At 42.2% G+C, this 26398-nt stretch overlaps 1 protein-coding gene across 3 annotated transcripts in view; it reads right to left on the bottom strand.

The window, feature by feature from the left end:
- Nucleotides 1-26398, bottom strand: part of LOC126272689 (cadherin-87A) — a 663064-nt gene that overhangs the window by 47133 nt on the left and 589533 nt on the right. For all 3 annotated transcript variants that reach the window (XM_049975716.1, XM_049975724.1, XM_049975733.1), the window contains 5 exons: nt 26136-26356; nt 25848-26045; nt 6726-6897; nt 6423-6625; nt 5672-5786 (listed from right to left, as the gene is read on the bottom strand). In XM_049975716.1, the coding sequence (XP_049831673.1) occupies nt 5672-5786; nt 6423-6625; nt 6726-6897; nt 25848-26045; nt 26136-26356 (909 nt within the window). The remainder of the gene's footprint in view (nt 1-5671; nt 5787-6422; nt 6626-6725; nt 6898-25847; nt 26046-26135; nt 26357-26398) is intronic.

Consider the following 26398-nt stretch of genomic DNA (forward strand, 5'->3'; position numbering starts at 1 on the left):
TCAATTAAAATGAGGTAATAATAGTAACAACAACAAACTAGAACTGCATGAAACAAATATGTTGATATACTAGTATGTGCAGTGAGTGCTACACTACACAGGGCACAAAATGTAGAAAGAGGATACATTACGTCTTTAAAGCATTTAATTTTCTGCTGAATGAAATTAACCAAACAGAAAGTCAAGAGGAAATGTTAATCTGAAAACAAAATGCTACCTTTTGGAAGTTGACTGCTAATCAGGCCTTGTAAAAATATAGCAGAAGTGGCATGAATTATAACAAATGTTGAAGGAAAAAATGACTGTAGACAGATAAACAACTAAATATAAAGAAGCTGAAAATAAAGGAAAATAAGGTTGGAGCTAAAAGCACTGAAATCTAATAACACATCCATTCATTCATCTATTGATGATGTTCCCTAGACCCCGTCAAGATGGGAAACATTGAGGGTTGTGGAATGAGTCAAGGTATACTTAAAAAAAAGGCTAATAAGTAGTAGAAATTTAATGTGCATACTGTATTAACAACTGTATCTCTTTACTTCTTAACATTATTTATGTTTATACTAGCTAAATACAACATAACAAATTAGAGCAAAATTTATTAACCTCAAAAAAGCTGCTGCATCCTCCATTACATTAAATAGCTACCTGCTGTTTATCTTCTATTGGTGGTTTAATATTTAGTTAGTTACACTGTTTGTTTTCAAAGAAAATAGCAACAAAGTACTTATCTGTGTGGGCTCCAATAAGTTACATTACTCCAATCTGCAGTCGGTTTCATTTCTGTGACACAGTCTGCCAGTCTGATTTTAGAAAAGAAGATAATACTTCATACATGCCAGGGGGGATGTAATTTATCCCAATATCATTTTAGTTTTCCCAGTAAAATTTTATAATCCAGCCAATCAAGTGTTTTGGCAGACTCGCAGAATGTACCAACAGGATAGTTCTTTTTCATTCAACTCTGTCAGGATTTCCTTTATGACATCTGGTATAACTGTGGTTCATATGAAAATGGAAGTGCGTACCTAGTTGAATGTACTGTTTATACACATATCAGTGACTCAGTGCTTCCACTATTTGGTGCGTTATAGCCTACACTTCTTGAATTATTTCTCTGTGGTGAATACTTTATTAAAGTCAAAATGAAAGACAGACAAAAAGTTCTCCGCAGAAAATTTAGGCAGTGTTCTATTATAGCTATTTTTCACAGAACTGTTGAAAACACTGGAAGGAGTGAAAGGATCAATTATTTGGCTTGTTTATCTCCAGTTTTATAGAGGAGTGTTTTTACAGCATATTTAAGACTCTCAGCAAATATATCTTGAGTCACTAGCTGATTACAAAGATATGTCAAGTGTAGTCCTATCAATTCCACACAAAATTTTAGTACTTTGGTAGACCATTGTAGCCTTCAGAATTACATTTTTTAAATATTTTTTGAGACTGTATTTTGGAACTAATATCTTTTGGTGCTGTATGCGGTAACTGTCAAAGTAAATCTAAGGCATTTATACTTAATTATTTATGAGTGAGTGCAATTCTTGCTACCACTGCTAGATCATTGATTGTGGTGGTCAGTGACTGCATGTGTCATCCATTGGTCAGCCTCAGGGCAGTTGCCATCTATCTGATATTGTCTTCAATAAAATAGCAAATACAAAGATAACAAGCAGTTTGACAAACATTTCAGTTAATGTGAATACCATAGATATTACACATCAATACAGTGTTTTGGAGTGGTATTAGGGAAACCAATGGACAGAATGAGCAGCCATATGCAAATGTTTGCTGATGATGCTGTAGTGAATGGAAAACTGTTGTTGCTGAATGACTGGAGGAGGACACAGACTGTGAAAATTTGTATTTGGTGGAATGAATGGCAGCTTGCTACAAATGCAGGGAAATGTAAGTTAATGCAGGTGAGTAGAAAAAACAATACTATAATTTTCAAATACAGTACTAGTGATGTTCTGCCTGACCCAGTAACGTCAATTAAATACCTAGATGTAAATTTCAAAGCAGTATGAAATGGAATAAGCATGTGAGGTTGGTGGTAGGGTACACGAATCGTCGACTTCGGTTTACTGGGAGAATACTAGGAAGGTGTAGGTCATCTATAAAGGAGACTGCTTACAGAACATTAGTGTGACCTATTCTTGAGTACTGCTCGAGTATTTGGGATCCTCACCAGATCGTGTTAAAGGAAGACATCAAAGCACTTCAGAATCATGCTGCCGGATTTGTTACTGGTTAGGTTTGATCAACACGCAAGTATTACAGAGATGCTTCATGAATTCAAATGGGTATCCTCAGAGGGGAAATGACATCCATTTTGTAAAAGACAATTAACAAAATTTAGAGAACCGCCATTGCCAATGCACATTTCGCTTAAGGGCCATGAAGGCTAGATAAGAGAAATTAAGGCTCAGAGGCATATGGACTGTAATTTTTGCGTAGTCCTTTTGTGAGTGGACAGGGAAGTGAATGACTTATAGTGATACAAGGCAACCTTCACCATGCACCATATGATGGCCAGCAGGGTATGTATGTAGCTGTAGATACGCAAATGCATATACATTACTCTCCCTTGGTAACAGGCAAAGAAAACAAATCTGAACAAATGGTATGAATATATAAAAAAAAGAACAGAAAATTTATTCACTTTCTTTACTGTATTGGTCCTAGTTTCAGACTGACTTGTCCAGATCTTATGCTATTCTATTTCTTATTTTCTAAAAAGGAATCTCAAAACAATTCTGTAAAGTGCTATATTTTTAAATGTATATACAGGGTGTTTCAAAAATGACCGGTATATTTGAAACGGCAATACAAACTAAACGAGCAGCAATAGAAATACACCGTTTGTTGCAATATGCTTGGGACAACAGTACATTTTCAGGCAGACAAACTTTCGAAATTACAGTAGTTACAATTGTCAACAACAGATGGCGCTGCGGTTGGGAAACTCTATAGTACGATATTTTCCACATATCCACCATGCGTAGCAATAATATGGTGTAGTCTCTGAATGAAATTACCCGAAACCTTTGACAACGTGTCTGGTGGAATGGCTTCACATGCAGATGAGATGTACTGCTTCAGCTGTTCAATTGTTTCTGGATTCTGGCTGTACACCTGGTCTTTCAAGTGTCCCCACAGAAAGAAGTCACAGGGGTTCATGTCTGGCGAATAGGGAGGCCAATCCACGCCGCCTACTGTATGTTTCAGATAGCCCAAAGCAATCACACAATCATAGAAATATTCATTCAGGAAATTAAAGACGTCGGCCATGCGATGTGGCCGGGCACCATCTTGCATAAACCGCAAGGTGTTCTCAGTGTCGCCTAAGGCAGTTTGTACCGCCACAAATTCACGAAGAATGTCCAGATAGCGTGATGCAGTAATCGTTTCGGATCTGAAAAATGGGCCAATGATTCCTTTGGAAGAAATGGCGGCCCAGACCAGTACTTTTTGAGGATGCAGGGACGATGGGACTGCAACATGGGGCTTTTCGGTTCCCCATATGCGCCAGTTCTGTTTATTGACGAAGCCGTCCAGGTAAAAATAAGCTTCGTCAGTAAACCAAATGCTGCCCACATGCATATCGCCATCAGCAATCCTGTGCACTATATCGTTAGTGAATGTCTCTCGTGCAGCAATGGTAGCGGCGCTGAGGGGTTGCCGCATTTGAATTTTGTATGGATAGAGGTGTAAACTCTGGCGCATGAGACAATACGTGGACGTTGGCGTCATTTGGACCGCAGCTGCAACACGGCGAATGGAAACCTGAGGCCGCACCTGCTGCACTAGCTGTGCATTGCCCTCTGTGGTTGCCATACGCGGACGCCCTACCTTTCCAGCATGTTCATCCGTCACGTTCCCAGTCCGTTGAAATTTTTCAAACAGATCCTTTATTGTATCACTTTTCGGTCCTTTGGTTACATTAAACCTCCGTTGAAAACTTCGTCTTGTTGCAACAACACTGTGTTCTAGGCGGTGGACTTCCAACACCAGAAAAATCCTCTATTCTACGGAATAAACCATGTTGTCCACAGCACACTTGCACGTTGTGAACAGCACACGCTTACAGCAGAAAGACAATGTACAGAATGGCGCACCCACAGACTGCATTGTCTTCTATATCTTTCACATCACTTGCAGCGCCATCTGTTGTTGAAAATTGTAACTACTGTAATTTCGAAAGTTTGTCCGCCTGAAAATTTACTGTTGTCCCAAGCATATTGCAACAAACGGTGTATTTCTATCGCTGCTCGTTTAGTTTTTATTGCCGTTTCAAATATACCGGTCATTTTTGAAACACCCTGTATCTGTCACCCCTCTCTAGTTGTTCCACTGAGTGACGTGGTGCAGTGCAGCACACTGGACTCTAATTCAGGAGGACAACAGTTCAAATCTGCATCTGCCCATTGAAATTTAATTTTCCATGATTTCCCTAAATTGCTACAGGCAAGTGATAGGATGGTTCCTTTGAAGAGCACAGCTGATTTTCTTCCCTATCCTTGAAACAATCCAAGCTTGTACACCACATCTAATAACCCCACTGTTGATGGGACCCTTTCCAGTTGTTCCTCTCCAGTGGCTGCTGAATATATGTTTTCCTTCTGTCTTAAATATTGTTAATATTCATTTAATACTTTCATTTTGTATGATTCTGCCTTAATATGAATTACAATAATGTCAATATTGACAGGTGCTTTAGTGTTTTCTGTATTCTTCTCTCAATTATTGTCACATATTTTTTCAAAAGAAAACCTTGACTGTTATGAGGAGTACAATTTTCTGTTTATTAACTACTGGCCAAGTTCAACTTTATAATCATTATCAAGCAACATTCAGATAACCTTTCTGCAAGATATGACATCAGATACAAATGAATCCATTGACCCACATGTGGAGCCACTTATTAACAGTAACAGGATACATATCAAATGAAAATATTCATCCACGGAGTGATATGGATTCTCAATGATGGCACATCAAATATGTATTTAAGTACAGTACATAGTTATCTCACATTTATTACAAACTTTCTGTTCCTTTTTTTTAAAGACCATATTAATATTTATAAGTGGATTGATCTGTATGTCAAATCTATTGCCACATGTTGTATAGAGGTTATCTGAACGTTGCTTGATAATTACTGCTAAATTGGCCAATGGCAAATAAAATAAAAATTGTACAGACCAAATTGAGAATGTTTTCTTGTGATGAATATATCAAGGGTGTTGTCCCTTGTGCAAACAAAATCATTGTCACATTGTTGTCACTGACGTTTCTGTGCTCTTCTTTATTAAAAGAAACGCACACTGGGCCATATTATACTTCACTTTCACTTAACTACCACTCACCATCCCTCCCTCATGTGATTTTGCTCTATTGTGTTATCCAAGAGTTTTTATAATTGCCTGAAGGATTCTTGAGATGCTGCACACTTTGTTTTCAACAATGGTAGTCATTTTGACTTTCAATCTTTTAAAATGTTAGCTTATGATGTGATTACTGAAAAGATTGTCATATGGTGAGCAGAAATCTCATGTGTGTGTTTTACTATTGCAGTTAGACTTCGCAAATATAAACATCTGGTGTGGTGGAGCTTTATCTCTCACTTAGCTTTATAATTTCAAAAATATTTGCTTGGACTCACCTGCATAATAATCACTGTGCAAGAAATGTGGGGCATTGTCATTTACATCCAGTACAGTTATTTGTACTTGTGCTATACTGGTGTCTCTCTCAAAGGCTAGTTTTGCTTTCTCTTCCTGTGAAAGATAAACACAGTTGTTTGAATTCATAAAGACATCTTTTCAACCAAGTTTACATGACAATGTTGGCCAGAGTGGATCATTCAGACTCATTCTAGAAAGCAAAACTAAGGCATGGCACCCTCTCACCGGTAGACAAATAGGGTGTTTGGTGCATAGACATATTTAATAGATTAGAAAATTTCTCGTGCTTTTCAACTTGTAAAGAGTGTCTGCACATTAGTAGTTACCTTTCCTCACATTTTTGTTTGCTTTATCCATTGTGGATTGTCAGATTGTTTCAAAGACAGAGAAAGCAATATAAATGAGGGTCACTTGATATGAAAAATCTTATTTAAAAAAAAATAACTTAAATAATATGGGGACTGTTGAATATACAACTTTTCTGTCATTTAGATGGGGGACTGTTGAATATACAACTTTTCTGTCATTTAGATGTGCTAATGTAGCAAAGCACATTTTAAGTAACTTGTAGAAAGCAAAAGCCTACCTCCAATTCTATCACATAAAATATGCGTGTTCAAAATCAGTTAAATGTAAGCATGATGAGGTTCATAATTAATCTCTGAGAATAATAAAATACAGTGTAGTCTGGCAATACATAATAATTGGTTGACTGTAATCTCTTATTACCTGGGTAGTATAATAATCAGGATCATTTGTAGCTTTGATGTGCAATACGTATAACTCTTCTTTTTCACGGTCAAATGATTTATTGGCATAGAGACTACCATCGGTCTTATCAATATAGAAACCTCCTTCTTCATTCCCAGAAATAATGTAATAATATATGCGTGCATGTTGCCCTTCATCTCTGTCAATAGCTTCTACCCTGCCTGTAACACAACATAATGCATATGACATATCATTTTGTAATGTGTCTCTCTAGAAACAGTTCTTGCCAATATTAAGGCAAATTAAAAATTGTAAACATACCAATAAGTTGTGGAGCCGGTGTGTTTTCTACTACACGAAACTTGTATGGATTCACTGTATCATCCAGTGGAAACTCTGGCTTGTTGTCATCTGTATCAACTAGAAGTACTGTTAAGAAATGCATTGTCTCATAAGGAACTGGTGAACCATGGTCCTTAGCAACAAGAACTAACTGAAAACAGAGATGCAAAATTTAATTATTATTTCACAAATAAACTCTCCATCAGTGCTACACTAAACAATGTGTGTTTATGATTTGTGTATGTCTTCCACAGACTTAAATATGAAAAGGATAGATTGCCTTTTACCATATAGAGGAGACATTGAGTCAGTGACAGGCACAACAAAAAGACTGCTATATTTTTTAACTTCTGGCCAAAAGGTCTGCTTTTAAAGTAGAAAACATATTCACAAATTAATCTGCGATGTGAATGTGGAATGACTCATTCCACATCATTACAATTCATTGTGCAAATGATCCATGGAACATGAAACTAACTAACTAACACACATTTATAAAACACAATACACACACTCATGACCACCGTCTCTGGTCGCTATCAGACAAAGTGGTCATGTGTATGTGAATTGTACTTGTGTGAAGGTGTGTGTGTTTCCTACTTCAGAAGGATGTCTTCTGGCTGAAAGCAAAAGTTATAGCTGTTTTTTCCATTGTACCTGTTTATGACTCAACATCTCCCCTATATAGTGACTAAGAGTCTACTTTTTTCATATTGTTGTTATTGCATCCTGGAATTTCCATTGTTTGATTTCACATAGACTTCAATTTACACGTGAGTAATTGATCATATTTGCATTATAATGTTCAAGGCTTAAGAAATAAAAATAGATGTTGTTGAATTATTTATCACAGGCCTCACTCCTTCCGTAATTGTTACACAACAAATCAGTAGACAATTCATTATTCCAGATTCGAAGGCTATAACCTAGCACCTAGCAACATCTTACTGCATCACTTCACTTCATGGATTTTTGAGTAAATTAATATTGGGTTATAGAAGTGGGCTACTAATATATATTAATATCAACACTTTATGTGACTGTCCAGAACCCAAGCATTTTACATATTGTATTCTATCTTACTGGGCTAAAGATTCAATTGAACTAATAATTTCTAGAATAGTTAATACACCCAGTAGTCCAGTAGGTAACAAATTATGAACACGTCATCTCAGTGGTCATTATAAATGGTCACCTCTCAGATCATTTAGGTCAGACACTAGTGCTAAAATGTAGTACCAAATTTAAACAAAAAAATGTCAGAACACAAGACCATACTATTTGGAAACAACTTTGATATAAGACAAAATGCATGATTATTATTAAAGTGCATCTACTCATGGAGGTCCAGTAACTATCATATGTCAGCAGAACTTGGTAGGTATGCTAATGCATTAATGCTGAACTGATTTATGCTGAAAAAAAGTACCAATTTTGACCACCAGGTGCTGTCCTCTATCTCATCAACATCTCCAGAGCACATATTAAACAATTTGCTTAAGTGGCATTTAATAATAAGATCAGCATTATGCATTCGTCACCTGTTTGACCTTTTATGCCCAGATCCCATTCCTAATCCATTATGTACAACATTTCTACATGTCTTTCTTGCATTCACATTGCCAGATTTGCACCTGGTGGCCAAATTTGGAACTAACATTTTTCCAGCATAAATTGATTTTGCATTAATGCAGTAAAATATCAACATAATTTCACCACCATACAAATAATTACAGCCCACACTGGTCCTCAGTGAGTAGCTACATTTTAATTATAGCTACCCAGTAAAAAGTCAGGAATCTCTGTAATTACTACAAACCATTACTTCACCTAATAAACTTTGTTATTGAAGATTGAGTACTATCTGTCTATTTGAAACCCTTACACAAAAGATGGAAAATAAAGTAGGTTCATGACGGCAGAAGTATTTCCCTAATTTAGGTATTCAGTAAACTGGTTTAGAAAATAATTTTAAAAAGCATCTAGGAGAAAGACAACAATGCTGACAGATTATATCCAGCATTGTTTCAGAATAGGACAGAATATCATGTTGGTATATGGAGGTTGGAGGGGAGCACAGACAGTGTCATCTCGGAGCATGACGTACTCGCAGTTGTCCAGAGATTTCGGGACGTGACCCTTAGGGCAGGAGTGGCTGGCGGGTGGAGGGATATGGAGGTTGATGAAGTGGCATCTGATGCGGTCCACGAAGGAAGGTAAGTCAGACTGAGGGAGAGAAGCGGAAATGCTCACAAGTTCGCTAGGGAGAGCAATGTTCTGGCCGTATACGAACTCGGCTATTGTGCCTTTGAGGTCTTGCTTATAGATCACACAAATGCCGAGTAGCACAAGGGGAAGGGCCTCCATCCATAGAGAGTCATGGCATCGAAGAGCCACCTTGAAAGTGCGGTGCCAGTGCTCAACTAGCTCGTTACTTTGTGGATGATATGCTGTGGTATGGATGCGCTGGATGCCGCAAATGTTAAAAATCTCGTTGAATAGGGCTGACTCAAATTGTCTGCCCTGGTCAGTCATGATGATAGCTGGACATCCGAAACGCGATACCCATGACTCGACGAAATCTCAAACAACAGTTTCTACCATAATATTGGGGAGGGGGACAGCCTTGACCCAGCGAGTTGTTCGGTCGATAGGCGAGAGAACATAATGAAAGCATTTGGGGGGGGGGGGGGGGGGGGAAGCGCTGACAATGTCAATATGAATATGCTGGAAATGCCCAGGAGGGATCAGAGAGACACCGAGGGGGGGGGGGGGGGGGGATGAAGTGTGCTTGTGTACTTTGCATCGTTAGCATGCGACGCAGGAGCTTGCCCATTGCTGGCAGTCCTTGTTGACGTTTCTCCACAAAAAGAGCTCCGCTACGAGGTGGGCGGATGCATGAACACCGGAGCGGGATAAATTATGCAATGCGTTGAAGACAGCTCGACGGAGCGTGGTCGGGATGAGGGGGCGTGACATGCCCGTACTGTTGTCACACCAGATCTCACCAGAAATGCCAGGGAAGGTGGTGCGGACGTAGTGTAGTGAGTCTGAAATCAGGTTTTGTGTTTCCTTGTCGGCGGGTTGGAGGTTAGGCAGTTCAGAGAGGTCTAACAGCGAATGAACGGCATCGCCTCGTGGAAGGGAAACAGCAACTATATTGCCAGCACCCTTTATGTGTCTGACATCGGTGGTGAACTGTGATATGAAGTACATGTATCTGAGGCGGCGAGGAGGCAGGTCAGCTGGCGGGTTTGTAATGGACGCAGCCAGGGGTTTGTGGTCCGTGAAAACATAGAAAGGGAGTCCCTCAACATCAGTCTTAAAATGCTTGATCGCATCGTAGACCGCGAGCAACTTCCTGTCAAACGCAGAATATTTCCGTTGTGCATTGGTGAGATTGTGCGAGAAGAACTGCAGAGGCGAAGCGTGGCCGTTGATTGTCTGGCTAAGGGCAGTGGCGATGGCAGTATCACTCACGTCTGTGGTGAGGAAAAGCTGCGCATTGGGATGAGGATGCATGATGGTGCAGGCCTCGGCAAGAAGATTTTTGAGGGCAGTGAAAGAGTCAGTCATAGCAGAGGTCCATGGAACGGGCTGAGATCCAGAAGTGTTGGTGTCTGCCAAGGCGTCCGTTAGCAGAGCCTGAATCTCCGCAGCCCGAGGTAGATGTCGGCAATAATAATTAACTGTCCCCAGAAAGTGCCGGAGCTCTTTGAATGACGAAGGTCTGGGTAGGTTTAGTATTGCTTGTACTTTCTCAGGGGGCGGTGAAATGCCGTCAGCAGAGACCCGAAAACCAAGAAAAGTGACAGCGGATTGATGTAGCTGCAATTTGTCCTGGTTGGTCTCAATGCCTGCTTCCGCCTCAATGGAGGAGCTGAACACAAGAATGTCATCAAGATATGCAAAGCAGAATTTAGGTCGAATATCACTTCGTCGATGAAGCGTTGCCAGTTCTGGGTTGCGTTTTTCAGACCGAAGGGCATGAATCGAAACTGAAATAACCTTGCTGTCTTCTCGATATCTTCAGGTTCCATGGAGATCTGGTGGTAGGCCTGTTTGCAATCAATGACAGAGAACGTGGTCGACCTGCGAGGGAACTGGTAAAGTCGGCAATGTTGGATATGGGGTAGGTGTCCATAATTGTTTGTGCGATTAGTCGACGGTAGTCTCCGCACATGCGCAAGGACCCGTCTTTCTTGCGTGCCATATGTATGGGCGTAGACCAGCTACTGGCAGAGAGTACAATGACACCGGAGCTTAGTTAAAAAATCTGATTTTTAATGTAGGAGAGGCACTCGGGACAAAGTCGACGAGGTTTACTGGGTATCAGGGGACCTGGACTGAGGCGAACCTTGTGAACCGTGCCGTTGGTGATGATGGAAATGTTGCCAGCGGCACAGGACGCGGTTGGTTTACAATTTGTGGCGGGTGGGGCAGGTAAGGCATGATTGTGGAGTTCGGAGCCACTCGGCAGATCTGACAGGAGCCGATGCGGCAAAGTGTTCTAGGAGTAAATGCAACAAGATGGCCGCCGGCCCGAAGCAGTGGCACCATGGTCAGGTGAGCTCGGTAGAGCTCGTGAGCCGTTAGTGAGTCCATTATTCGAGGGCGCGGCCTGTGGCAGCAGTCGCGTGCGAAACGCTTGGTGCGAGTGCACTGTTGGTGTTGTCAGTGGCGGTCACACGGTGGTGCATAGTTTCAGGTGCTGTCTGCAAGGGGCAGGGTAGGAGCCGTTAGTTAGGGAACACGTGACGCTCGCTGCTCATGTGCACTTGTGTCCGGCTGAGTCTCAAACGCTGCCATGTTAGGAGGGTGTGGTCCTGCGTAACTGTCAGTACACGTTATGGCAGCTTGATAGCACGGTAGTGAGGGGTAGTGGGAAGAAAACACATGGAGGCTCGATTGCTGGGATTGCAAGCAGATTCGGCACACTTACTGACCTTGCTGTAGTGTCTGTAATTTCCTTGCTGCATTGGAGAGCTGGAGCTGAGTTTTGTGGAGCTGGAGAGAGAGCTTGAAGTTTTCCTTGCATAGGTGAGCGACATTTTCAAGCTAGACAAGGCACTTGTGCGTGGTTTCTTGTAATGTCATCGACAGAGACGAGCATGTACGGATGAGATGAGCCCGAACCAATGTGTCACAAAGGGGTTTGCACATCGGAGCACAGGCGAAGTGAGTCTTGGACGGGTGATGAAGCACAGTATTTCGCACTAGGTCCGGTGAAAGTTTGTGGTGTCGCAAGAAGTCAATGCCTAGTATAGGTTCGTCAATTTCGCACACGAAAGAAGTCCACTGGAGTTTGCAGTTTTTGGAGAGTGAGATGACATGGGAAGATGAACCTGAGCATTGTATTTTAGTTGAATTCACGACCTGCAGTGAAGTACGATGAGGGCAGATGTTCGACAACGCTAAGGATGTAGGCAGCAGCGAAACATCGGCACCTGTGTCCACTAGGAAAAGGTAGCCCGACAAAATGTCTTTAATGTAAAGTCGTCGGCAATTATCCGGTCATTCCCGAACAGAATGGAGCACTGGGGGGTGCCTGCCATGTTGTGCGCAGGAGGCGGCACCTGGACCTACCTGCGATTGGTGTTTGGGAAGTAGCAGGATGGTCTGCAGTTCCGTGCTGCCTCACCAAACCGTGTGTGGAAGTAACAGTACGGGTAGTGCGGTTGCATTTCCTGCGGAATGTTCGTTGCCAGTGGCGGTGGCTGAGGTTTAGTGGCCACAGCAGGCTCAGTTGCAGCAGGAGGTGTGACCATGGGTGAGGCCGGTGATGTCCCACTAGCTTGTTTACTGCTTCCTGGAGTGAGCGAACGATCAGCACAGTGCGGCCCCGGCCACGTCCGCGCCTGGCCGCAGGACGATGAGCCTAAACCTGAGACTTGTCAGATAGGCGGTGGCTGGCGAAATGGAGCAGTGATGCATCGTGTAACTTGAGAGCAATTGTCATTCTTTGATTGACAGGTTCGGGAGACCTCTGAGCCAGAGCAAAGTGGATGTGGGATTAGATAGTTTATCTGACCAGATGGCAAGGAGAGCTGTGTCAGAGTGTAGATCGGCGGTGACCAGGGCACGTAGCCATTTCCAGAGCTGGGAAGGTTTGTCGTTGTCTAGTTGCTCGACATGGAGCACTTTCCGTACTGCTGCCTCAGTTGAGCATGCAAGCCAACGAAAAACTGTGTTTTTGGCTAGGGTGTACAAAGCAGATGAGTCTGGAGCATCGGCCAGGTCAGCAATCAAGTCCTCCTGGTTGTGCAGGTGGGTGCTGTTATTGCTGTAGTATTGCAGGAGAGCGTGCCTCCAGTGGATGTGGCAACAATGGCGGTTCGGGTGGCAGTGTGAAGGTGACACGTTGTGGCTGAGAGCGATCCGTCGCGACGCAGAAGGCCGACGCCGGTGACACACCGTAATGTGTCGATTGCGGTTGCGGAAGCTCAACACGTTGTGGGTGTGTTCGGATTGACGTGTCGTGGAAGACCGATGTGGATGAGGCACCGAGATGTGCCAAGAACGGTAGTGGAAACTCGGATGGAGCTGGCACGGGGGTGTCAGGTCAGAAAAAGTTCAAACTTTAAGAACACCTTTTAGTCCGCAGAAAGCTTGATGTATGATCAGAGCTGCGGCCACCTGTGCTGTAGGAAGGCTGCGGAGATGCAGGCTGTCCAGAAGCACAGTGTGGGAAATTATGTCGAACATGGGACGGAATGTGTGAATGTTCACTGTTCTTAGTCACTCCACTCCAAACCTTATCCGCTCACCGTTTGGAGTGGAGTGAGTATGAACAGTGAACCGTGGACCTTGCCATTGGTGGGGAGGCTTGCGTGCCTCAGAGATACAGATAGCCGTACCATAGGTGCAACGACAATGGAGGGGTATCTGTTGAGAGGCCAGACAGACAAGTGGTTCCCGAAGAGGGGCAGCAGCCTTTTCAGTAGTTGCACGGGCAACGGTCTGGATGATTGACTGATCTGGCCTTGTAACACTAACCAAAACGGCTTTGCTGTGCTGGTACTGCGAATGGCTGAAAGCAAGGGCAACCTACAGCCGTAATTTTTTCCCGAGGGCATGCAGCTTTACTGTATGATTAAATGATGATGGCGTCCTCTTGGGTAAAATATTCCGGACGTAAAATAGTCCCCCATTCGGATCTCCGGGCGGGGACTACTCAAGAGGTCGTCGTTATCACGAGAAAGAAAACTGGCCTTCTATGGATCGGAGTGTGGAATGTCAGATCCCTTAATCGGGCAAATAGGTTAGAAAATTTAAAAAGGGAAATGGATAGGTTAAAGTTAGATATAGTGGGAATTAGTAAAATTTGGTGGCAGCAGACTTTTGGTCAGGTGAATATCGGGTTATAAATATTAAATCAAATAGGGGTAATGCAGGAGTAGGCTTAATAATGAATAAAAAAATATGAATGCGAGTAAGCTACTACAAACAGCATGTTGTTGTTGTTGTGGTCTTCAGTCCTGAGACTGGTTTGATGCAGCTCTCCATGCTACTCTATCCTGTGTAAGCTTCTTCGTCTCCCAGTACTTACTGCAACCTACATCCTTCTGAATCTGCTTAGTGTATTCATCTCTTTGTCCCCCTCTATGATTTTTACCCTCCACGCTGCCCTCCAATGCTAAACTTGTGATCCCTTGATGCCTCAAAACATGTCCTACCAACCGGTCCCTTCTTTTTGTCAAGTTGTGCCACAAACTCCTCTTCTCCCCAATTCTATTCAATACCTCCTCATTAGTTATGTGATCTACCCATCTAATCTTCAGCATTCTTCTATAGCACCACATTTCGAAAGCTTCTATTCTCTTCTTGTCCAAACTATTTATCATCCATGTTTCACTTCCATACATGGCTACACTCCATACAAATACTTTCAGAAACGACTTCCTGACACTTAAATCTATACTCGACGTTAATTTATTTCTCTTCTTCAGAAACCCTTTCCTTGCCATTGCCAGTCTACATTTTATATCCTCTCTACTTTGACCATCATCAGTTATTTTACTCTTATATCCTCCTTTCAAGACACTGTCCCTTCCGTTAGACTGCTCTTCCAAGTCCTTTGCTGTCTCTGACAGAATTACAATGTCATCGGCAAACCTAAAAGTTTTTATTTCTTCTCCATGAATTTTAATACCTACTTCGAATTTTTCTTTTGTTTCCTTTACTGCTTGCTCAATATACAGATTGAATAACATTGGGGACAGGCTACAACCCTGTCTCACTCCCTTCCCAACCGCTGCTTCCCTTTCATGCCCCTCGACTCTTATAACTGCCATCTGGTTTCTGTACAAATTGTAAATAGCCTTACACTCCCTGTATTTTACCCCTGCCACCTTCAGAATTTGAAAGAGAGTATTCCAGTTAACATTGTCGAAAGCTTTCTCTAAGTCTACAAATGCTAGAAACGTAGGTTTGCCTATTCTTAATGTTTCTTCTAAGGTAAGTCGTAAGGTTAGTATTGCCTCACGTGTTCCAACATTTCTGCAGAATCCAAACTGATCTTCCCCAAGGTCCGCTTCTACCAGTGTTTCCATTCGTCTGTAAAGAATTAGCGTTAGTATTTTGCAGCTGTGACTTATTAAACTGAGAGTTCGGTAATTTTCACATCTGTCAACACCTGCTTTCTTTGGGAATGGGATTATTATATTCTTCTTGAAGTCTGAGGGTATTTCTCCTATCTCATACATTTTGCTCGCCAGTTTTGTCAGGACTGGCTCTCCCAAGGCCGTCAGTAGTTCCAATGGAATGTTGTCTAATCCCGGGTCCTTGTTTCGACTCAGGTCTTTCAGTGCTCTGTCAAACTCTTCCCGCAGTATCGTATCTCCCATTTCATCTTCATCTGCATCCTCTTCCATTTCCAGAATATTGTCCCCAAGTACATCGCCCTTGTATAAACCCTCTATACACTGCTTCCACCTTTCCACCTTTGCTTAGAACTGGGTTTCCATATGAGCTCTTGATATTGATACAAGTGGCTCTCTTTTCTCCAATGGCCTCTTTAATCTTCCTATAGGCAGTATCTAGTGAGATAAGCCTCTACATCCTTACATTTGTCTTCTAGCCATCCCTGCTTAGCCATTTTGCACTTCGATCTCATTTTTGAGACTTTTGTATTCCTTTTTGCCTGGTTCATTTACTGCATTTTTACATTTTCTCCTTTCATCAATTAAATTCAATATTTCTTCTGTCACCCACAGATTTCTATTAGCCCTCGTCTTTTTACCTACTTGATCTTCTGCTGTCTTCACTACTTCATCCATGAGAGCTGCCCATACTTCTTCTACTGTATTTCTTTCCTCCATTCCTCTCAATTGTTCCCTTATGCTCTCCCTGAAACTCGCTACAACATCTGGTTCTTTCAGTTTATCCAGGTCCCATCTCCTTAAATTAGCACCTTTTTGTAGTTTCTTCAGTTTTAATCTACAGTTCATAACCAATAGATTGTGGTCAGAGTCCACATCTGCCCCTGGAAATGTTTTACAATTTTAAACCTGATTCCTAAATCTCTGTCTTACCATTATACACTCCTGGAAATTGAAATAAGAACACCGTGAATTCATTGTCCCATGAAGGGGAAACTTTATTGGCACATTCCTGGGGTCAGATACATCACATGATCACACTGACAGAACCACAGGCACATAGACACAGGAAACAGAGCATGCACAATGTCGGCACTAGTACAGTGTATATCCACCTTTCGCAGCAATGCAGGCTGCTATTCTCCCATGGAGACGATCGTAGAGATGCTGGATGTAGTCCTGTGGAACGGCTTGCCATGCCATTTCCACCTGGCGCCTCAGTTGGACCAGCGTTCGTGCTGGACGTGCAGACCGCGTGAGACGACGCTTCATCCAGTCCCAAACATGCTCAATGGGGGACAGATCTGGAGATCTTGCTGGCCAGGGTAGTTGACTTACACCTTCTAGAGCACGTTGGGTGGCACGGGATACATGCGGACGTGCATTGTCCTGTTGGAACAGCAAGTTCCCTTGCCGGTCTAGGAATGGTAGAACGATGGGTTCGATGACGGTTTGGATGTACCGTGCACTGTTCAGTGTCCCCTCGACGATCACCAGAGTTGTACGGCCAGTGTAGGAGATCGCTCCCCACACCATGATACCGGGTGTTGGCCCTGTGTGCCTCGGTCGTATGCAGCCCTGATTGTGGCGCTCACCTGCACGGCGCCAAACACGCATACGACCATCATTGGCACCAAGGCAGAAGCGACTCTCATCGCTGAAGACGACACGTCTCCATTCGTCCCTCCATTCACGCTTGTCGCGACACCACTGGAGGCGGGCTGCACGATGTTGGGGCGTGAGCGGAAGACGGCCTAACGGTGTGCGGGACCGTAGCCCAGCTTCATGGAGCAGTTGCGAATGGTGCTCGCCGATACCCCAGGAGCAACAGAGTCCCTAATTTGCTGGGAAGTGGCGGTGCGGCCCCCTACGGCACTGCGTAGGATCCTACGGTCTTAGCGTGCATCCGTGCGTCACTGCGGTCCGGTCCCAGGTCGACGGGCACGTGCACCTTCCGCCGACCACTGGCGACAACATCGATGTACTGTGGAGACCTCACGCCCCACGTGTTGAGCAATTCGGCGGTACGTCCACCCGGCCTCCCGCATGCCCACTATACGCCCTCGCTCAAAGTCCGTCAACTGCACATACGGTTCACGTCCACGCTGTCGCGGCATGCTACCAGTGTTAAAGACTGCGATGGAGCTCCGTATGCCACGGCAAAGTGGCTGACACTGACGGCGGCGGTGCACAAATGCTGCGCAGCTAGCGCCATTCGACGGCCAACACCGCGGTTCCTGGTGTGTCCGCTGTGCCGTGCGTGTGATCATTGCTTGTACAGCTCTCTCGCAGTGTCCGGAGCAAGTATGGTGGGTCTGACACACCGGTGTCAATGTGTTCTTTTTTCCATTTCCAGGAGTGTATAATCTATTGGATACCTTTTAGTATCTCCAGGATTCTTCCATGCATACAACCTTCTTTTATGATTCTTGAACCAAGTATTAGCTATGATTAAGTTATGCTCTGTGCAAAATTCTACCAGACGGCTTCCTCTTTCATTTCTTCCCGCCAATCCATATTCACCTACTATGTTTCCTTCTCTCCCTTTTCCTACTGACGGATTCCAGTCACCCATGGCAATTAAATTTTCATCTCCCTTCACTACCTGAATAATTTCTTTTATCTCATCATACATTTCATCATCTGCAGAGCTAGTTGGCATATAAACTTGTGCTACTGTAGTAGGCGTGGGCTTTGTGTCTATCTTGGCCACAATAATGCGTTCACTATGCTGTTTGTAGTAGCTTACCTGCACTCCTATTTTTTCATTCATTATTAAACCTACTCCTGCATTACCCCTATTTGATTTTGTATTTATAACCCTGTATACCCCCCCCCATGAACCATGGACCTTGCCGTTGGTGGGGAGGCTTGCGTGTCTCAGCGATACAGATGGCCGTACCGTAGGTGCAACCACAACGGAGGGGTATCTGTTGAGAGGCCAGACAAACGTGTGGTTCCTGAAGAGGGGCAGCAGCCTTTTCAGTAGTTGCAGGGGCAACAGTCTGGATGATTGACTGATCTGGCCTTGCAACATTAACCAAAACGGCGTTGCTGTGCTGGTACTGCGAACGGCTGAAAGCAAGGGGAAACTACAGCCGTAATTTTTCCCGAGGACATGCAGCTTTACTGTATGATTAAATGATGATGGCATCCTCTTGGGTAAAATATTCCGGAGGTAAAATAGTCCCCCATTCGGATCTCCGGGCGGGGACTACTCAGGAGGATGTCGTTATCAGGAGAAAGAAAACTGGCGTTCTACGGATCGGAGCGTGGAATGTCAGATCCCTTAATCGGGCAGGTAGGTTAGAAAATTTAAAAAGGGAAATGGATAGGTTAAAGTTAGATATAGTGGGAATTAGTGAAGTTCGGTGGCAGGAGGAACAAGACTTCTGGTCAGGTGATTACAGGGTTATAAACACAAAATCAAATAGGGGTAATGCAGGAGTAGGTTTAATAATGAATAGGAAAATAGGAATGCGGGTAAGCTACTACAAACAGCATAGTGAACGCATTATTGTGGCCAAGATAGATACGAAGCCCACACCTACTACAGTAGTACAAGTTTATATGCCAACTAGCTCTGCAGATGACGAAGAAATTGAAGAAATGTACGATGAAATAAAAGAAATTATTCAGATAGTGAAGGGAGACGAAAATTTAATAGTAATGGGTGACTGGAATTCGAGTGTAGGAAAAGGGAGAGAAGGAAACATAGTAGGTGAATATGGATTGGGGCTAAGAAATGAAAGAGGAAGCCGCCTAGTAGAATTTTGTACAGAGCACAACTTAGTCATAGGTAACACTTGGTTTAAGAATCATGAAAGAAGGTTGTATACGTGGAAGAACCCTGGAGATACTAAAAGGTATCAGATAGATTATATAATGGTAAGACAGAGATTTAGGAACCAGGTTTTAAGTTGTAAGACATTTCCAGGGGCAGATGTGGACTCTGACCACAATCTATTGGTTATGACCTGTAGATTAAAACTGAAGAAACTGCAAAAATGTGGGAAATTAAGGAGATGGGACCTGGATAAACTGAAAGAACCACAGGTTGTACAGAGTTTCAGGGAGAGCATAAGGGAACAATTGACAGGAATAGGGGAAAGAAATACAGTAGAAGAAGAATGGGTAGCTCTGAGGGATGAAGTAGTGATGGCAGCAGAGGATAAAGTAGGTAAAAAGACAAGGGCTGCTAGAAATCCTTGGGTAACAGAAGAAATATTGAATTTAATTGATGAAAGGAGAAAATATAAAAATGCAGTAAATGAAGCAGGCAAAAAGGAATACAAACGTCTCAAAAATGAGATCGAGAGGAAGTGCAAAACGGCTAAACAGGGATGGCTAGAGGATAAATGTAAGGATGTAGAGGCTTATCTCACTAGGGGTAAGATAGATACTGCCTACAGGAAAATTAAAGAGACCTTTGGAGAGAAGAGAACCACGTGTATGAATATCAAGAGCTCAGATGGCAACCCAGTTCTAAGCAAAGAAGGGAAGGCAGAAAGGTGGAAGGAGTATATAGAAGGTTTATACAAGGGTGATGTACTTGAGGACAATATTATGGAAATGGAAGAGGATGTAGATGAAGACGAAATGGGTGATACGATATTGTGTGAAGAGTTTGACAGAGCACTGAAAGACCTGAGTCGGAACAAGGCTCCCGGAGTAGACAACATTCCATTAGAACTACTGACGGCCTTGGGAGAGCCAGTCATGACAAAACTCTACCAGCTGGTGAGCAAGATGTATGATACAGGCCAAATACCCTCAGACTTCAAGAAGAATATAATAATTCCAATCCCAAAGAAAGCAGGTGCTGACAGATGTGAAAATTACCGAACTATCAGTTTAATAAGTCACAGCTGCAAAATACTAACGCGAATTCTTTACAGACGAATGGAAAAACTGGTAGATGCGGACCTCGGGGAGGATCAGTTTGGATTCCGTCGAAATGTTGGAACACGTGAGGCAATACTGACCCTACGACTTATCTTAGAAGAAAGATTAAGAAAAGGCAAACCTACGTTTCTAGCATTTGTAGACTTAGAGAAAGCTTTTGACAATGTTGACTGGAATACTCTTTTTCAAATTCTAAAGGTGGCAGGGGTAAAATACAGGGAGCGAAAGGCTATTTACAATTTGTACAGAAACCAGATGGCAGTCATAAGAGTCGAGGGGCATGAAAGGGAAGCAGTGGTTGGGAAAGGAGTGAGACAGGGTTGTAGCCTCTCACCGATGTTATTCAATCTGTATATTGAGCAAGCAGTAAAGGAAACAAAAGAAAAATTTGGAGTAGGTATTAAAATTCATGGAGAAGAAATAAAATCTTTGAGGTTCGCCGATGACATTGTAATTCTGTCAGAGACGGCAAAGGACTTGGAAGAGCAGTTGAACGGAATGGACAGTGTCTTGAAAGGAGGATATAAGATGAACATCAACAAAAGCAAAACGAGGATAATGGAATGTAGTCCAATTAAATCGGGTGATGCTGAGGGAATTAGATTAGGAAATGAGACACTTTAAGTAGTAAAGGAGTTTTGCTATTTAGGAAGTAAAATAACTGATGATGGTCGAAGTAGAGAGGATATAAAATGTAGACTGGCAATGGCAAGGAAAGCGTTTCTGAAGAAGAGAAATTTGTTAACATCGAATATAGATTTAAGTGTCAGGAAGTCATTTCTGAAAATATTTGTTTGGAGTGTAGCCATGTATGGAAGTGAAACATGGACGATAACTAGTTTGGACAAGAAGAGAATAGAAGCTTTCGAAATGTGGTGCTACAGAAGAATACTGAAGATAAGGTGGATAGATCACGTAAGTAATGAGGAGGTATTGAATAGGATTGGGGAGAAGAGAAGTTTGTGGCACAACTTGACTAGAAGAAGGGATCGGTTGGTAGGACATGTTTTGAGGCATCAAGGGATCACAAATTTAGCATTGGAGGGCAGTGTGGAGGGTAAAAATCGTAGAGGGAGACCGAGAGATGAGTACACTAAGCAGATTCAGAAGGATGTAGGTTGTAGTAGGTACTGGGAGATGAAGAAGCTTGCACAGGATAGAGTAGCATGGAGAGCTGCATCAAACCAGTCTCAGGACTGAAGACCACAACAACAACAACCCTGTATTCACCTGATCAAAAGTCTTGTTCCTCCTGCCACCGAACTTCACTAATTCCCACTATATCTAACTTTAACCTATCCATTTCCCTTTTTAAATTTTCTAACCTACCTGCCCGATTAAGGGATCTGATATTCCACGCTCTGATCCGTAGAATGCCAGTTTTCTTTCTCCTGATAACGGCGTCCTCTTGAGTAGTCCCCGCCCGGAGATCCGAATGGGGGACTATTTTACCTCCGGAATATTTTACCCAAGAGGACGCCATCATCATTTAATCATACAGTAAAGCTGCATGCCCTCGGGAAAAATTACGGCTGTAGTTTCCCCTTGCTTTCAGCCGTTCGCAGTACCAGCACAGCAGGGCCGTTTTGGTTAATGTTACAAGGCCAGATCAGTCAATCATCCAGACTGTTGCCCCTGCAACTACTGAAAAGGCTGCTGCCCCTCTTCAGGAACCACACATTTGTCTGGCCTCTCAACAGATACCCCTCCGTTGTGGTTGCACCTACGGTATGGCCATCTGTATCGCTGAGGCACGCAAGCCTCCCCACCGACGGCAAGGTCCATGGTTCATGGGGGTGGACAAACAGCACAGTGAACGCATTATTGTGGCCAAGATAGACACAAAGCCCACACCTACTACAGTAGTACAAGTTTATATGCCAACTAGCTCTGCAGATGATGAAGAAATTGAAGAAATGTATGATGAAATAAAAGAAATTATTCAGATAGTGAAGGGAGACGAAAATTTAATGGCCATGGGTGACTGGAATTTTGGTAGTAGGAAAAGGGAGAGAAGGAAACGTAGTAGGTGAATATGGATTTGGGCTAAGACATGAAAGAGGAAGCCGGCTGATAGAATTTTGCACAGAGCACAACTTAATCATAGCTAACACTTGGTTCAAGAATCATAAAAGAAGGTTGTATACATAGAAGAAGCCTGGAGATATAGACAGGTTTCAGATAGATTACATAATGGTAAGACAGAGATTCAGGAACCAGGTTTTAAATTCTAAGACATTTTCAGGGGCAGATGTGGACTCTGACCACAATCTATTGGTTATGAACTGTAGATTAAAACCAAAGAAACTGCAAAAAGGTGGGAATTTAAGGAGATGGGACCTGGATAAACTGAAAGAACCACAGGTTGTACAGAGTTTCAGGAAGAGCATAAGGGAACAATTGACAGGAATGGGGGAAAGAAATACAGTAGAAGAAGAATGGGTAGCTCTGAGAGATGAAGTAGTGAAGGCAGCAGAGGATCAAGTAGGTAAAAAGACAGGGGCTAGTAGAAATCCTTGGGTAACAAAAGAAATATTGAATTTAATTGATGAAAGGAGAAAATATAAAAATGCAGTAAATGAAGCAGCCAAAAAGAAATACAAAAGTCTCAAAAACGAGATCGACAGGAAGTGCAAAATGGCTAAGCAGGGATGGCTAGAGGACAAATGTAAGGATGTAGAGGCTTATCTCACTAGGGGTAAGACAGATACTGCCTACAGGAAAATTAAAGAGACCTTTGGAGAAAAGAGAACCACTTGTATGAATATCAAGAGCTCATATGGAAACCCAGTTCTAAGCAAAGGTGGAAAGGTGGAAGGAGTATATAGAGGGTCTATTAAAGGGCGATGTACTTGAGGACAATATTATGGAAATGGAAGAGAATGTAGATGAAGATGAAATCTGAGATAGGATACTGCATGAAGAGTTAGACAGAGCACTGAAAGACCTGAGTCGAAACAAGGCCCCGGAAGTAGACAACATTCCATTAGAACTACTGACGGCCTTGGGAGAGCCAGTCCTGACAAAACTCTACCATCTGGTGAGCAAGATGTATGAGACAGGCGAAATACCCTCAGACTTCAAGAAGAATATAATAATTCCAATCCCAAAGAAAGCAGGTGTCGACAGATGTGAAAATTACCGAACTATCAGTTTAATAAGTAACAGCTCCAAAATACTAACGCGAATTCTTTACAGACAAATGGAAACACTGGTAGAAGCCGACCTCGGCGAAAATCAGTTTGGATTCCGTAGAAATGTTGGAACATGTGAGGCAATACTGACCCTACGGCTTTTCTTAGAAAATAGATTAAGGAAAGGCAAACCTATGTTTCTAGCATTTGTAGACTTAGAGAAGGCTTTTGACAATGTTGACTGGAATACTCTCTTTCAAATTCTAAAGGTGGCATGGGTAAAATACAGGGAGTGAAAGGCTATTTACAATTTGTACAGAAACCAGATGGCAGTTATAAGAGTCGAGGGGCATGAAAGGGAAGCAGCGGTTGGGAAGGGAGTGAGACAGGATTGTAGCCTGTCCCCAATGTTATTCAATCTGTATATTGAGCAAGCAGTAAAGGTAACAAAAGAAAAATTCAGAGTAGGTATTAAAGTCCATGGAGAAGAAATAAAAATTTTGAGGTTCGCCGATGACATTGTAATTCTGTCAGAGACAGCAAAGGACTTGGAAGAGCTGTTGAACGGAATGGACAGTTTCTTGAAAGGAGGATACAAAATGAACATCAACAAAAGCAAAACGAGGATAATGGAATGTAGTTGAATTAAGTCGCGGTGATGCTGAGGAAATTAGATTAGGAAATGAGATACTTAAAGTAGTAAAGGAGTTTCGCTATTTGGGAAGCAAAATAACTGATGATGGTTGAAGTGGAGAGGATATAAAATGTAGATGGGCAATGCCAAGGAAAGCGTTTCTGAAGAAGAGAAATTTGTTAACATCGAGTATAGATTTAAGTGTCAGGAAGTCGTTTCTGAAAGTATTTGTATGGAGCGTAGCCATGTATGGAAGTGAAACATGGACAATAACTAGTTTGGACAAGAAGAGAATAGAAGCTTTCGAAATGTGGTGCTACAGGAGAATGCTGAAGATTAGATGGGTAGATCATATAACTAATCAGGAGGTATTGAATAGGATTGGGGAGAAGAGAAGTTTGCAGCACAACTAGAAGAAGGGAACGGTTGGTAGGACATGTTCTGAGGCATCAAGGGATCACCAATTTAGTATTGGAGGGCAGCGTCGAGGGTAAAAATCGTAGAGGGAGACCAAGAGATGAATACACTAAGCAGATTCAGAAGGATGTAGGTTGCAGTAGGTACTGGGAGATGAAGAAGCTTGCACAGGATAGAGTAGCATGGAGAGCTGCATCAAACCAATCTCAGGACTGAAGAGCACAACAACAACAATGGAAAAGTACTAGAGAGGAGCCGACCAAGAATAAGAATTATACATTTTGGTCTCCTTTAGTGCTCCATTTTAGTTACATTCCACTTCATACATTATGTAAATGATTTGTCAAGTTCTCCAGATAATAGGCATGTGATCGTTATGTATCTGGTGACATGTCTCATGTCTCTTGTACTCACACTTTGCCCAACTTTGATGAACTGATCCAAATATTTTTGAAAAGGCAAGAGCTCGCATTAAAGAAGACAACTTAAAAGTCAACATAGAAAAAACAAATACTGTACACTTTAAACTGAGTGGTTCAAAGAGACAAAATATTGTGAATGATGAGATTCTCGCAAAAACCAGTTCAGGACGTAAATTTTTGGGTTTCTACACAGATGACTGACTTTCATGGAAGCTGCAGGCTGACCATGCCTGCAAAATTGTAATGTCCTGTTTATGTGTTAAGGGAGATGATCACAAAACCTTAATTCTGAAACCCTCTGGACTGTCTACTTTGAACTGCATACTTTCTTGTCTTATGGAATAATACTGTGAGGTGGGACCTGCCAAACTAATATGTAAAGAGTTTTCATATTGCAAGTAAGAGCCTTGAGTATAGTAGTGGAAGGGAAACAAGGAACATTACTTAGAAACTTGTTTACTAGTTTCAATAAACTCGCAGTTAATGCCATGTGTAATCTACAAACCATTATTCTGGTGAAAGAAGACATTAAGGTCACAAACTGGAACATACAAATTCACAACCATGGTACAATGCATAAAACAGACTTCCATTTGGTTAACAGAAGACAAATCTTAACACAAAAAATCAGTGTGTCAAAGGAGCTGCCTTTCATATTTGTTTACCAAATGATCTTAATATTTTGACAGAAGACATTTTTGAAAAGTGATTTAAATAGCAGATTATCCATAAATGCCTGTATACTTTAGATTTAACGTGAATAATAATGTAACAAACAGTCCTACTCTAGAAATAAGTATAGTACTAAATTTCATATAAAACCAAATGTTCAATACAGAATTAGTTATTGTCCAACAATTTGATTTGTTTAATTTTAAAATATTGTAAAAATAATTTCTATGTGTGCACAAAATATAATATTGTAATTTATACTTTGTTGACATTACCCATGCATATAACAACACGTGTTATGAGCAAAAAATACTTACTTCATACTTAGCTTGAACTTCTCTGTCTAAAATTATTTTAGTTCTTAGTTCACCAGTGTCAGCATTGATAGAGAACTCATTAGTTTCCTGTGTTATGTTGTTTCCAACCCTGAGATGGTAGCTAATTCGGCCATTTTCTCCAGAATCTTTATCAACAGCTTTCACTGTCATGACCAAATAATTTGCGATGCCAGCGTTCTGCAAACAAATATAACAGAAATGAATAGACATAAAACCCATACCTCTCCGCTTTTTCTTCAAGAGCACTTGTACAGAAATATTAATTACCTCAGGAACCTCAACTGTGGCATTGGCAAGAGCAGGCATGATAAATTCTGGTTTATTCTGATTCACAGAAAGTATTTTTATTTCCACAGTGGCATTATCCGCATGTTTTCCGAGACCATCACCATCTCTTGCCTCTACCACTATGTGGAACTTCCTTGGTTTCCCGACAAGTGATGTTGTAGCATATAATATTCCAGATACTGGATCTAGGTGGAAAACATCTGCAACAAAGAAGAACATTAACTACGTAAAATCAGATCATT

This window comes from Schistocerca gregaria, chromosome 1, assembly GCF_023897955.1.
Source record: "Schistocerca gregaria isolate iqSchGreg1 chromosome 1, iqSchGreg1.2, whole genome shotgun sequence".
Lineage (NCBI taxonomy): Eukaryota > Metazoa > Arthropoda > Insecta > Orthoptera > Acrididae > Schistocerca > Schistocerca gregaria.